Consider the following 13,277-nt stretch of genomic DNA (forward strand, 5'->3'; position numbering starts at 1 on the left):
TTGAAAAACACAGCATATACGGCATATACTTAGCTTAAGTCCTCCGGTTTTTGTTGTTTCCACTTGTCTTCAGCTTGCAAGCACCTGTGATGATTACTTGGCGTGTGACGTCAGCAATAGTGGGAGTGGTATAGCGTCACCAGGGACTGTGAGTGGCTGTAGACAGGAATCGAATTTGCATCGTATATTCACCTATCGTATAGGCATAACTTCCATTGCGCTCCAATAGCACACTCCTCAAACCACTTACTCCACTGTCGGAGTCACACCAGAAGAATTCGTAGCTCACTTGAAATGTACAGCTGCATGTATAGAGCCAAAATGTCTCTGAAGAAACATGAGATTCAGGGAAAAGGTCTAGACAGGTGCACTAGAAATCCTGGCCCACGGTACATTCAGCAGGTACCTGGGTTCTCATAAACACATAGTGCCAACGCACGTTTCTCCCCCACCTCCAGTATGTGTTACAGGGGATCATCAGGGCATGTGGAGTCCTCAGTGGACATCTTCTTTTATGCAGATACCTAATTGCTTACAGGTGTTTTTTCCCAAGTATCCTTGCAACACCTTAAAGCTGTATCACTTTTAACCCTGTATACAGAAAAACCTCTCAAAACTCAAAATTGTGTTAGAAAGAAATAACTAAATAAATTTTGGTTAAACCTAATTCCTGGTTACCCCCAATACTTTCAAATACACAATAGAAGAGAGATAGAAATTACCCTCTATCCTGGCGCACACTTCAAACAGATGTTTATTATATTAAAAAATGAGTTCAAATTCCTATATCCTGAGCACCCAGTTATGCCTGTTTTTTATGTATTGCCAAAGCTACATAAAAATATGCAGTGCCCCCCGGGAAGGCCTATAGTCTCGGGAATAGGGAGTGCCACGGAAAAAATTGGGGAGTATGTTGATAAATATCTACGAACCTTTTTGCTAACCTTAACATCATATGTTAAAGATACAGCCGACCTTTTGAGAAAGTTGGATGGAGTAGTAGTAAATGAAAAGACCATTCTGGCATCTCTTGATGTAGAGGGTCTTTACTCCTCCATACCACATAAAATAGGCTTAGCCGCAATAAGGAGGTTCTTAGAAACTAGAGGACCTACATATGCTGAACACACTGAATTTGTCTATTCCCTGTTAGAGTTTGTCTTGAAAAACAATATTTTTTCATTTGACGGACAGATCTTTCGCCAACTGTGCGGGACAGCGATGGGGGCAGTGTGTGCCCCCACATATGCATGTCTACATCTGGGCCTTTGGGAATCAGAGATCTTTGAGTATTATTCAAGGATCTTTGAGGACAAAGTGCTACTATGGATTAGATATGTGGATGATGTTCTTGTCTTGTGGGATGGGACGGCAGAAGAATTCAATGAATTCGTTGCTGCCCTTAACCACAACGACAAGAACATCACCCTGACGTCAGAAACCAATACAGTAGAACTCAACTTTCTAGATGTGACTTTGAAAAAAGAGGGAGTAAGAATAGTGACGGAAAACTACAGGAAAAAGAACGCAACTAACAATATATTACATGCAGGTAGTAGCCATCCGAACCACCTTAAAAAAGGGATTCCGTATGGCCAATTCCTCCGTCTGAGGAGAAACTGCTCCTCTCTTTCCAAGTTTGACATTCATGCAGCCTTAATGAAAGAGAGATTCCTAAAAAGAGGTTATTCCAATAAGTGCCTCAAGAAATCTCTCTGGAAAGCCAGAAATATGTCTAGGGATGACTTACTGTATCGTAATAATTCTAAAAATGAAAATAGCAAAATTAGATTTATCTCTAATTTTAATAATCAATGGGAAAGTCTAAGGTCAGTTTTCAAGAAAAATTGGCACATCTTATCCCTTGATGAAAAAGTGAACAGTGTGATGGGGGATACCCCATTGCTGACAGCTAGAAAAGCACAGAGTTTAAAGGACAAATTGGTGAAGAGCCAATTTTCAAGGGGCCCCTTGGCCTCTGATTGGCTGAGAAAGGACAGAGGTATTAAGGGTAGCTTTCCATGTGGGCACTGTGTATACTGTGCCCACATGGATAGCACTAAACAATTCTCTGTCCAGGATGGAAAGATTTTTGACATAAGATTCTTTTTTAACTGCAAATCGGAAGGGGTGATATATCTTCTGCGGTGCTCCTGTCCGGTGTTTTACGTTGGAAAAACGAAAAGATTGGTAAAGGACCGAGTACAGGAGCACAGGGACGATATTCTTCACTCCAGAGAAACTAATGTTGCCAGGCATTTTTGTAATATACATAATAAAAATGTAGATTCATTGAAGTTTATCATAATAGATAAAGGCATCACAAATGGACGTGGTGGCAATAATGATAGGGTCCTCCTGCAAAAAGAGGCCAAATGGATCTACAGACTGGGAACTAGATTCCCAAAAGGTTTAAACGATAAGCTTGAATTTGTCCACTTTTTGTAAATTTTCATTTTTTAATATAATAAACATCTGTTTGAAGTGTGCGCCAGGATAGAGGGTAATTTCTATCTCTCTTCTATTGTGTATTTGAAAGTATTGGGGGTAACCAGGAATTAGGTTTAACCAAAATTTATTTAGTTATTTCTTTCTAACACAATTTTGAGTTTTGAGAGGTTTTTCTGTATACAGGGTTAAAAGTGATACAGCTTTAAGGTGTTGCAAGGATACTTGGGAAAAAACACCTGTAAGCAATTAGGTATCTGCATAAAAGAAGATGTCCACTGAGGACTCCACATGCCCTGATGATCCCCTGTAACACATACTGGAGGTGGGGGAGAAACGTGCGTTGGCACTATGTGTTTATGAGAACCCAGGTACCTGCTGAATGTACCGTGGGCCAGGATTTCTAGTGCACCTGTCTAGACCTTTTCCCTGAATCTCATGTTTCTTCAGAGACATTTTGGCTCTATACATGCAGCTGTACATTTCAAGTGAGCTACGAATTCTTCTGGTGTGACTCCGACAGTGGAGTAAGTGGTTTGAGGAGTGTGCTATTGGAGCGCAATGGAAGTTATGCCTATACGATAGGTGAATATACGATGCAAATTCGATTCCTGTCTACAGCCACTCACAGTCCCTGGTGACGCTATACCACTCCCACTATTGCTGACGTCACACGCCAAGTAATCATCACAGGTGCTTGCAAGCTGAAGACAAGTGGAAACAACAAAAACCGGAGGACTTAAGCTAAGTATATGCCGTATATGCTGTGTTTTTCAACTGAATTGCTACACTTGCTAGAGACTCTTTATCCAGCAATACTAATTGCGGCACATTTATTTGCCTTAAGAGGAGATTCCCTGGTACATACAAAGAGTAAAAAAAGCGCTTTTTGATACAAAATATAGTTCACCTCTGTTTGGATTGCAGCCATATGTATCACATGTATTTTGCCTACTTATCATAAATGTCCTATAAACATTAGATTTTTGTACAATTCGCTATAAACATAAGTTTCTTGGTTAACCCCTTACTGTTTATGATGTCTTTTTGTGATCTATAGTATAGGGAAAGAATTAGGTCTCAGTGCACTTTAAATGTTTTAGATTTTGCTGTCTGTAGTGGTGACTGAAATTGACAGATAAGATATCGCTATATACTTAAATGTGTTTTTGGGAACTTATTATTAATAAATTTTTGAAAGTCTTTTATGTGTGCCTTTTATTCCCTTGCTGTTCTAGGGTAATCTCATATACCCTGGTATTTTTTCTATCTTGACTATATATTTTATATATATATATATATATATATATATATATATATATATATATATATATATATATATATATATATATATATACACACACACACGCATAGACACATAAAAGTTCCTTCATTTTAAAATAAAAACATTACTTTGCGCCTGCTTGTTACTGACGTTCGAGTAGAGGACTGTTTTGTTTTTTTTAAATAAGAGAATGTACTTTGGAACCTTTGTAAACATTTATAAGCTGGAGTACAGGCACAATTTTTCAGTGTTTACCTTCTTGTAGCATCAAGTAAATCCAGCACAAGAGGCGACGGACTACTTACTGATTGGTGTCATGTGTAATCTCCTGTGGAGGACGATTGCCCGACTTGGGGGTGGGGAGTCTAGCACTGTTCTAGTTTTCCAGTTACAATTATTTGCTCTTAATTAGTTATTTCAAGTGTGCGGCCATGGAAGTCAGTATGCCGGATGCGAGTGGCATGGTCCGGTTCATTCTATCAATAAAAATAACAACATCCAAGGGACTTTTGTGTGCTGAATTGTTTCACATGAGTTCTAGGCATTTATTTATTGGTTTATGCTACAGTATTGCAAGGTGTGGAATTAAACATCTCTAGCTTTTAGCTGAAAAATTGGGCTAGATACTCTAAAGAGTAAAGTCTGTAACCTAAGTTGTCTCTAAAATTACTTAAACCAACCTTTTGATTTTTTGTCTTTCAAAGGAGCGTGGGAGAAGCACAATTTTTCACCTGATGAAAGGTGTTAATTAGCGCTGACCTTGGGGTAGGGCGAGAGGGGCACCCCTCACTTGGCCCATGCTTTGAGGTGCCCCACATCAATGTACATCCTGTATTTAGAGTATGAAGAAGTGTTGATTTGAATAAGGAGGTGTAATATATAGTTTAATTTTTTATATAGGATACAGTGAATGGGCCATACAGGGGGAGGGGAATAAGGGGACTTGGCTAAGAGGCCCCACAAATGTGTCCTGTCCAGTGTCCCGCAAATACTAAGGGTGGCCCTGGTGTTCGTGTTGCTTGAGATTAGATAGTAGCTAGATAGATACAATAGATAGAAAAAGATACAATAGATATGCTCATCCAACATTAAAAAAAAGTGAAGCAGAAAAAAAACAACACAGACACAAGGATATCTGCACATTTAAATAAAATTATTTCACTGGCAATATTCTTAAAGTTTAGACAACTTTATAACTTAAAAACAAATTGTTTAATATTGCAATGGTCACTTAGTGAAGCACCAGATGGAAAAGGCTGCAGTTAATTCCTATCTGGTTCATTTCAGGGATAGGCACGTGAATATGCATTCCTTCCATCACAACAGGCTTAACATATATTTTTGGCATGCAGGATCAGTAAAACAGTTTATATTCACTGCAAAAGTTCACATACCATCCTGTTTATCTTCACAAGTTCACCACAACTACGCAAAAAGTGCAACATAGTACAAAAAAATCAAATAAAAAGTAACTTTCTTTACTTTTCATCCCATAAAATGTAGTGAATTTTAGGCACCTCTGGAACAGTTTTTCTTTAAGGATTTTAAATCCCATTGTCGGTTATAGACCCTGAGGTTACATATTTATGCGTGTTCCCTTCTTAAACTAAGCTCGCATATGTGGTTTTGCAAACTGGCTGCCACATGCCCCTTTGTAAGTGATGTTCATCTGTCATTCAGTGTCCTTGGGTGTGGATAAGCTACCCAGAGTTTGAAAGAATTCTTCCATTTCCCTCTGCAGCATAGCATTTCTGTTTTCAGAGTCCTCACGTCCTCGTTCGGAGTTCCTGAGTTTGATTTCAAGTAGGGTACGGTGTTTCTTCTCTTGATCCAGTGCCTCCTGCAGGCTGCCAACACGGAGGCGCAGCTCTGCTCTTGCCCTCTCCAAACTGAGGAACAGGAATAAGAAAAACACAACTTGTTTTCATTCTGTAAAATGTTGGAGATTTTGAACACTACTCTACTGGAAAACAGAGTCAAACACATATTTTGCAGGTAATATTGCCCATCTGGTCAGGCATACTGTCAGGGATAACGGTCTCTAAATTGGAACGTGTGTCTACAGTATAATTGTCAAGTACATGTGTGTACTGTAGTGTTTTTTTATTCATTATTCTCTACACCAGTGCGACCTTGAGCCTCACTGAAATTCATGTACGAACTTATATTGGGGCCCCAATCAGAAAGTATAATTAACTGAACTGTCCACCTTAAAATCACAATCTATTAAAGTGATTGTAAAGTTTAATTAATTACTGCCCAGTATCTAAAAAAATCTTAAAAACAGGGGCACTTTAATTTATTAAACTTTACAAAGACACTTAATTTTTAAAATATTTATCACTGAGTTAAGGTAAACATACCGCCAATCCTCCGTCCGCATCTCCTACTTTCTTTAGCCGAGCAATGACAAATCCGGCTCCCTCCAATTGTTGCATACTCCATCTGGCCTCCAGCTTGTGGGGCACGCAACAATTGGAGGAAACCAGATTCATCATCTCTCTGCTAAAGAAAAGAGGAGATGGGGGCGGAGGATTGGCGGTATGTTTACCATAACACAGTGGTAAATATTTTAAAAATGAAATGTCTTTGTAAAATTTAATCAATTAAAGTGCCTCTGTTTTTAAGAATATTTGTAGATAATGGGCATTAATTCATTAAACTTTACAATCACTTTAAAAGTTTTTAATAATTTTTCCTTGGAGGTCTCTAGGGCCCTAAAAAAGCTCAATAATTTGAGTGAAACTGAAAATTTTAATTCTTTTAAATGTTACTTGGCAGCCAATGACATTCCATTTAGTCACAAATGTAATGAAAATAATAAACTTGAAAATTAATCCCGTATGGAGCAGTAGTAAAACTCACCCTTGAATCCTGCTTTCATACTCCAGCCTCTGTTTTGTCAGCTCCTCTTTCAGCTCAGTAACCATCCTCTGATAGGCCCAGCCTTCTCCAGACTCTGACGTTGGAGCATCGCTATGTTCGCTACCACTAACACAAAGCTCCAGGCGCTCTGTGCTGTCTGCTAGCTGTAAAGTGCCCCTCTCACTGTTGAACGATGACACCTGCCATCCAGACTCCGAGCCCTTGGATAACTGACTCCCTCTGCAGGCCGGGCAGCTACCCAGCGAGTCAGTCAGTGAGAGATTACAGGATGAGGTCCAAGTGCTACTGGGCAAGGATTGTGCACTGGATGGAACGTTATCATATACTGATAGTCTCTGCATGGCATTCTGTGGGAAAGTGCAAATCCGATTATTGGTTATACTCATCTTAATTTTTAAAGGGACACTCAGGTTAAATTAAACTTTCATGATTCAGATACAGCATGTAATTTTAAACAAGTTTCCAATTTACTTCCATTAAAAAAAATGTGCACAGTGTTTTATATTTACAATTTTTGAGTCACCAGATCCTACTGAGCATGTGCAAGAATTCACAGACTATACGTATATACATTTGTGATTGGCTGATTGCTATCACATGGTACAAGGGGAGTGGAAATATACATAACTTTGAAATTTGTTATAAAAAAATCTACTACTCATTTGAAGTTCAGACTAAGTGCTATTGCATTGTCTTGTTATCTTGCATTTGTTGATTATGCAAATCTAATGTGTTGACTGGTCCTTTAAGTATAATGTCTCTTCTATAAGAATACATTTCTCTCACAACAGTATGCATTTCTGCAGTGCCTTGCTCAGATAAATATAAACTGATTAAAAAAGGAATACATTATATAAAGCATACAGTTGTAACCTCATTGACGGACACTGTTGAGCTAGGACAGGTATTTCTCAACATTGTTTGAAGGACCACGCACTAAACACAGTAGAACAGCATAATCAATAACTGCATAAAAATCACTTAGATTCAATTTCACATGAATAGTAGATTTTTTTTTCTGACTAATTTCAAAGTTAGTTCCATTTTCTTTTCCACTGCAACATGACAGCAATTAGCCAATCACAAAATGCATTTATATATATTCTGTTGAATCTTGCACATGCTCAGTAGGAGCTGGTGCCTCAGAATGTGTGCCTATAAAAAGATTATGCACATTTAGATTATGGGTGTGAATTGAAAAGTTGTTTAAAATTGTGTGCTCTATCTAAATCATGAAAGTCTAATTGGGACACTGAAACCAAATTTTTTCTTCCGTGATTCAAAGAGAGCATGAAATTTTAAGCAACTTTCTAATTTACTCCTATTATCAAATTTTCTTTATTCTCTTGGTATCCTTATTTGAAATGCAAGAATGTAAGTTTAGATGCCGGTTCATTTTTGGTGAACAACCTGGGTTGTCCTTGCTGATTGGTGGATAAATTCATCCACCAATAAAAAAGTGCTGTCCAGAGTTCTTAATGGAAAAAAAAGCTTAGATGCCTCTTTTTCAAATAAAGATAGCAAGAGAACAAAGAAAAAATGATAATAGGAGTAAATTAGAAAGTTGCTTAAAATTGCATGCTCTATCTGAATCACGAAAGAAAAAAAATTGGGTTCAGTGTCCCTTTAAACTGATACTGAAAGTTAATAAACATATTTTGCTCATTATTCATTGTACTGAGTCATTTATAAGGATCATAGTAAATGAGACAAAATCACACCAATATATATTTACAGCCAGTCAGGCTCAAGCCATTCTGCCCACCTCATTGACAGAATGCAGAGAGTCATCTCACATGCTTGTGGAACGTTTCATACAAATATTGAGCAATATGTTTGAAGAAATAGATTCCTTTAAGACTCATTTGAGTCTTAACATACTCTTATAATACATTGCATAATATTTTTGAGAGACATGTTCTGGAAACTTATTTAAAGATTTGTTAATAGTAAAGAAAACTTTGTGATAAATATATATTTTTTAAAACCATATTAATTCTTATTATAATGTAACCGAGGTGTCAAATATTAAAAAGGTAATATTGATTTATTGTATTTTGGATACATAGAATCTATTTAAATACATATATATATATATATATATATATATATATAACTATTTTATTAATATTTTAGTGATTTTAATGAGAAACGATATCTTATATATAACATGTTTACATAAAATAGCAGATTTCGGAGCCTGGAAAGAGATCTGCACTTATTTTTTATTTTATAATGTGATTCTATCGTCTCATACTGGCCCATATTACAAGTGGTGCGCTATTTAGTGCTTTCGCTGGCACTGAAAACACAGACAAAAAAGGTAAACTTTTAACACGTGCAGGTTAGCGCGCAAATTACAATTAAAAAGTAAAATGTTTGTGCAAGAGCAAAAGCCAACACACACTAACTTTAGGACTTCGGTTATTGTGACCTTAACTTCTATTCCCAATAGACTTCAATAGAGAGCGCAATCTACAAAAAAAACTAACGCTTATGAACTAACCCAACAAGAGTTAAACCAACTACACTAACCCGAAGATAGTTATGAATATTTTACAATCCAATGTTCTTCACATAAAATATTTTTTTTATTTTTAAATAGATATATATATATATATAATGCAACTTTTTTTTTTTAGCTTTACGCAAAGGTCTTCAGTCGCGCTAACCTGCCGAGAACAAACTTAATTTGCACTCATGCAGTTACGTTTACTTTCAACTTGCAATACGCTTGCAAGTTAACACGGGCGCTATATTTCAATATCGTTTGCACGCCAACGTTAGCGCACCACTTGTAAACTAGCTTACTGTAAATTAACATCTCTACTCAATACGCACTGGCTAACAAGGACACCTACTACTTTATTGGGGGAACAACGATATGGTCTATAACGGGATTTAATCAAGCACAGGAACAGCCATTTGTAACATAAAATAAAATAAAAAACCGGAATAACAAGAAAAAACGTTTGATAGCTTTATGTAAGCAGCAGTTTTTCGTATCCCTGCTATTTTTTTCCCCACAGCAATTGCTTAGATCAGTATTTCAGCTTATTTACATCTTGCTTGACTAATAAAGAGTACTTTATACAACATAGAAAGATAGATTTAGATAGCATGAGAATCCCTGGTCATTTTTTATTATTTATAAATGTATTTCCTCTCTAATCTTTTTTGTTACATTATATGAGCTGTATGAAATATGATAAAAGGTGGAGCAACTTATGAATCACACTTCTGGAAGGAAAATTTAAAGGGATAGAAAGGTTAAAGCTGAAATGTGTATGGGGAAGCATTTTTGTAATATACTTCCAGAAGCAAAAATTCTTCTAGTAAACAATATTACTTATTATTCAGCGCCATATGCACATATGCTGTGAGTGCCTAGTGCACCAGAATTCAATTCAGTGAGCTGTTGGTAGTGTGCATTGTGCCTGTGAAGATTTAATTTGTGCCATACAGACTACTGCTGTAGTGTTTGAATACTGCACGGGCCTTCATATCATATGTGCGTATGCTGTTAATAAACAGTAATAACGTTTACTAGAAGCATTTTTGCTAATGGAAGTAGATTGGAAAAATGCTTCTATTTAAAATTGAAATGCACTCATGCACATTCTAATTTTTAACTTTCTATCCCTTTAATTTATTTCCTGTAGGGATATTTTTTCCCCCAGAAACATTTAAAATACACAAAGCTTCAAATTCTGCAGCTACCATATGGACTTACAGCTATCACCTCACCCTCTCTCCGGAGGATGTCCTTCGATGCGCACGCAAAGAGGACAATCCGTTCAGTAGCCATGCTCCACTGGAGGGCAGGTTAGGAAGGTCAGAGCTGGAGGTTCCCTGCTTGACATTGGAGAACCTGAATGATGACCTCCAGCTGTTCCACACTTGACCCTTTGCTGGCGTCTGCTCACGGCTCCCATTTAAACAGGCTTCTGTGTTTTGTGGTAATGAAGGTGTGCTTCGTTGTTCTGCTGCACTCTCGCCCGGGGCCCACTCAGCTGTTCTGCTCTGCAGCCCAGAAGTACGTACTGGAGTGTCACATATGACTGATGGGAAAAGCTGTTTGTTCTCACGGATTAAAATAGTCATCAGGTGCTGGATTAGCGATGCTCCTAGAAGAAAGAGGTAAAGAGAAGATCACAAAACACATCATATAAACTAACCAAAATGTAACTAATAGTGAAACGAAAAGAAAGCGCATGTTTTATATAACTAGTCCATGGATAAAATTGCTCGCTGGCTTATGGGCCTGATTAAAAGTTTGACATCAAAATAAATTTAAAAAACATGTTAAGCCTTACAGGGACAGCGGACAGTCGGTGCAATTATCAACGAAAATGTGCTGTCCTTGCGAGTGGTGAGCTGTCGCTCATAGAAATAATGAGAGCTCTCTGCTATGTAAACGTTTACAATGGAGGACGAGGTACACAGGGAGAAAGCACCTGGGTAGCGTGGATACATTTAGCCACCAATCAGCAAACGCTACCCAGGGTTCTGAACTAAAAATGAGCCCGCTCCTGAAGATATCAAGAGAACGAAGAAAATTTAATAATAGGGGTAAATTAGAAAGTTGCATGCTCTATCTGAATCATGAAAGAAAAAAATTGGATTTCATATCCCTTTAAACTATTAAAATATTAGGTCTAATACAAATTAAAATACGCAGTTTTCTGTTCACTGTACCATAATATCGCTGTTATTTCGGTACGCATAGGTTTTCCTTTCCGAGTAATTAGAGTTTTAGTATTTTGATAAAAACTTGGGAGAAAAAAAAAATGAAATCTGGAGGATGGAAATGTTTAGATAATTATGCTTGGATTTGAGAGACTATTTCATACACACACATGTTAAGCCCATTTTAAGATTTTAAAAAAACTAATTAATAAAGCGACACTCAAGTTAAAATTAAGCCTTTATGATTCAGATAGAGAAGACATTTTAAACAACTTTCCAATTGACTTCCATTAACAAAATGTGCACAGTCTTTTTATATTTACACTTTTTGAGTCACCAGCTCCTACTGAGCATGTGCAATAATTCACAGACTATACATATATGCATTTGTGATTGGCTGATGGCTGTCACATGATACAGGGGGAGTGGAATCAGACATAGCTTTGAAATTTGTCAGAAAAAAAAAATCTTCTACTCATTTGAAATCCAGACTAACTGCTATTGCATTGTCTGTTTATCATGCATTTGTTGATTGTGCAAATCGACTGTATTTACTGGTCCTTTTTTGCTTTGTATTTTGTAAGAATTTCTATAATTGTAGATTGTAAATTCCCATGGGAATAGGGTCCTTAATTCCTCCTGTATGTGTTTGTAAAATGTTGTCTTGTCTCTTATAAGTTTGATATCATTGTTTTATTTAAATGAATTGTACCCATGGACAGCGCAGCGGAATATGTTGGCGCTTCATAATTAAAGAATAATAATAATAATAATAAAATATGTGTATTACACATCCAGTGTAGTTAAAAGGACATGAAACCCAAACATTTTCTTTAATGATTCAGATAGAGAATACAATTTTAAACAATTTTCTAATTTACTTATATTATTTAATTTGCTTCCTTCTCTTGCTATCCTTTGCTGAAGGGTTTATCTAGGCAAGCTCAGGAGCAGCAGATAACCTAGGTTCTAGCTGTTGATTGGTGGCTGTATATACAGGGAGTGCAGAATTATTAGGCAAATGAGTATTTTGACCACATCATCCTCTTTATGCATGTTGTCTTACTCCAAGCTGTATAGGCTCGAAAGCCTACTACCAATTAAGCATATTAGGTGATGTGCATCTCTGTAATGAGAAGGGGTGTGGTCTAATGACATCAACACCCTATATCAGGTGTGCATAATTATTAGGCAACTTCCTTTCCTTTGGCAAAATGGGTCAAAAGAAGGACTTGACAGGCTCAGAAAAGTCAAAAATAGTGAGATATCTTGCAGAGGGATGCAGCACTCTTAAAATTGCAAAGCTTCTGAAGCGTGATCATCGAACAATCAAGCGTTTCATTCAAAATAGTCAACAGGGTCGCAAGAAGCGTGTGGAAAAACCAAGGCGCAAAATAACTGCCCATGAACTGAGAAAAGTCAAGCGTGCAGCTGCCAAGATGCCACTTGCCACCAGTTTGGCCATATTTCAGAGCTGCAACATCACTGGAGTGCCCAAAAGCACAAGGTGTGCAATACTCAGAGACATGGCCAAGGTAAGAAAGGCTGAAAGACGACCACCACTGAACAAGACACACATGCTGAAATGTCAAGACTGGGCCAAGAAATATCTCAAGACTGATTTTTCTAAGGTTTTATGGACTGATGAAATGAGAGTGAGTCTTGATGGGCCAGATGGATGGGCCCGTGGCTGGATTGGTAAAGGGCAGAGAGCTCCAGTCCGACTCAGACGCCAGCAAGGTGGAGGTGAAGTACTGGTATCATCAAAGATGAGCTTGTGGGGCCTTTTCGGATTGAGGATGGAGTCAAGCTCAACTCCCAGTCCTACTGCCAGTTTCTGGAAGACACCTTCTTCAAGCAGTGGTACAGGAAGAAGTCTGCATCCTTCAAGAAAAACATGATTTTCATGCAGGACAATGCTCCATCACACGCGTCCAAGTACTCCACAGCGTGGCTGGCAAGAAAGGGT

General features: G+C 37.6%; 1 protein-coding gene across 1 annotated transcript in view; it reads right to left on the reverse strand.

The window, feature by feature from the left end:
- Positions 1-4,867: 4,867 nt before the first annotated feature.
- Positions 4,868-13,277, reverse strand: part of ARHGAP22 (Rho GTPase activating protein 22) — an 84,007-nt gene continuing 75,597 nt past the window's right edge. The window contains exons 7-9 of the mRNA XM_053692177.1: positions 10,367-10,746; positions 6,599-6,966; positions 4,868-5,622 (exon numbers count right to left, since the gene is read on the reverse strand). Coding sequence (XP_053548152.1) covers positions 5,406-5,622; positions 6,599-6,966; positions 10,367-10,746 — 965 coding nt within the window. The 3' untranslated portion in view covers positions 4,868-5,405. The remainder of the gene's footprint in view (positions 5,623-6,598; positions 6,967-10,366; positions 10,747-13,277) is intronic.

The sequence above is a fragment of the Bombina bombina genome, chromosome 9 (assembly GCF_027579735.1).
Source record: "Bombina bombina isolate aBomBom1 chromosome 9, aBomBom1.pri, whole genome shotgun sequence".
Classification (NCBI taxonomy): domain Eukaryota; kingdom Metazoa; phylum Chordata; class Amphibia; order Anura; family Bombinatoridae; genus Bombina; species Bombina bombina.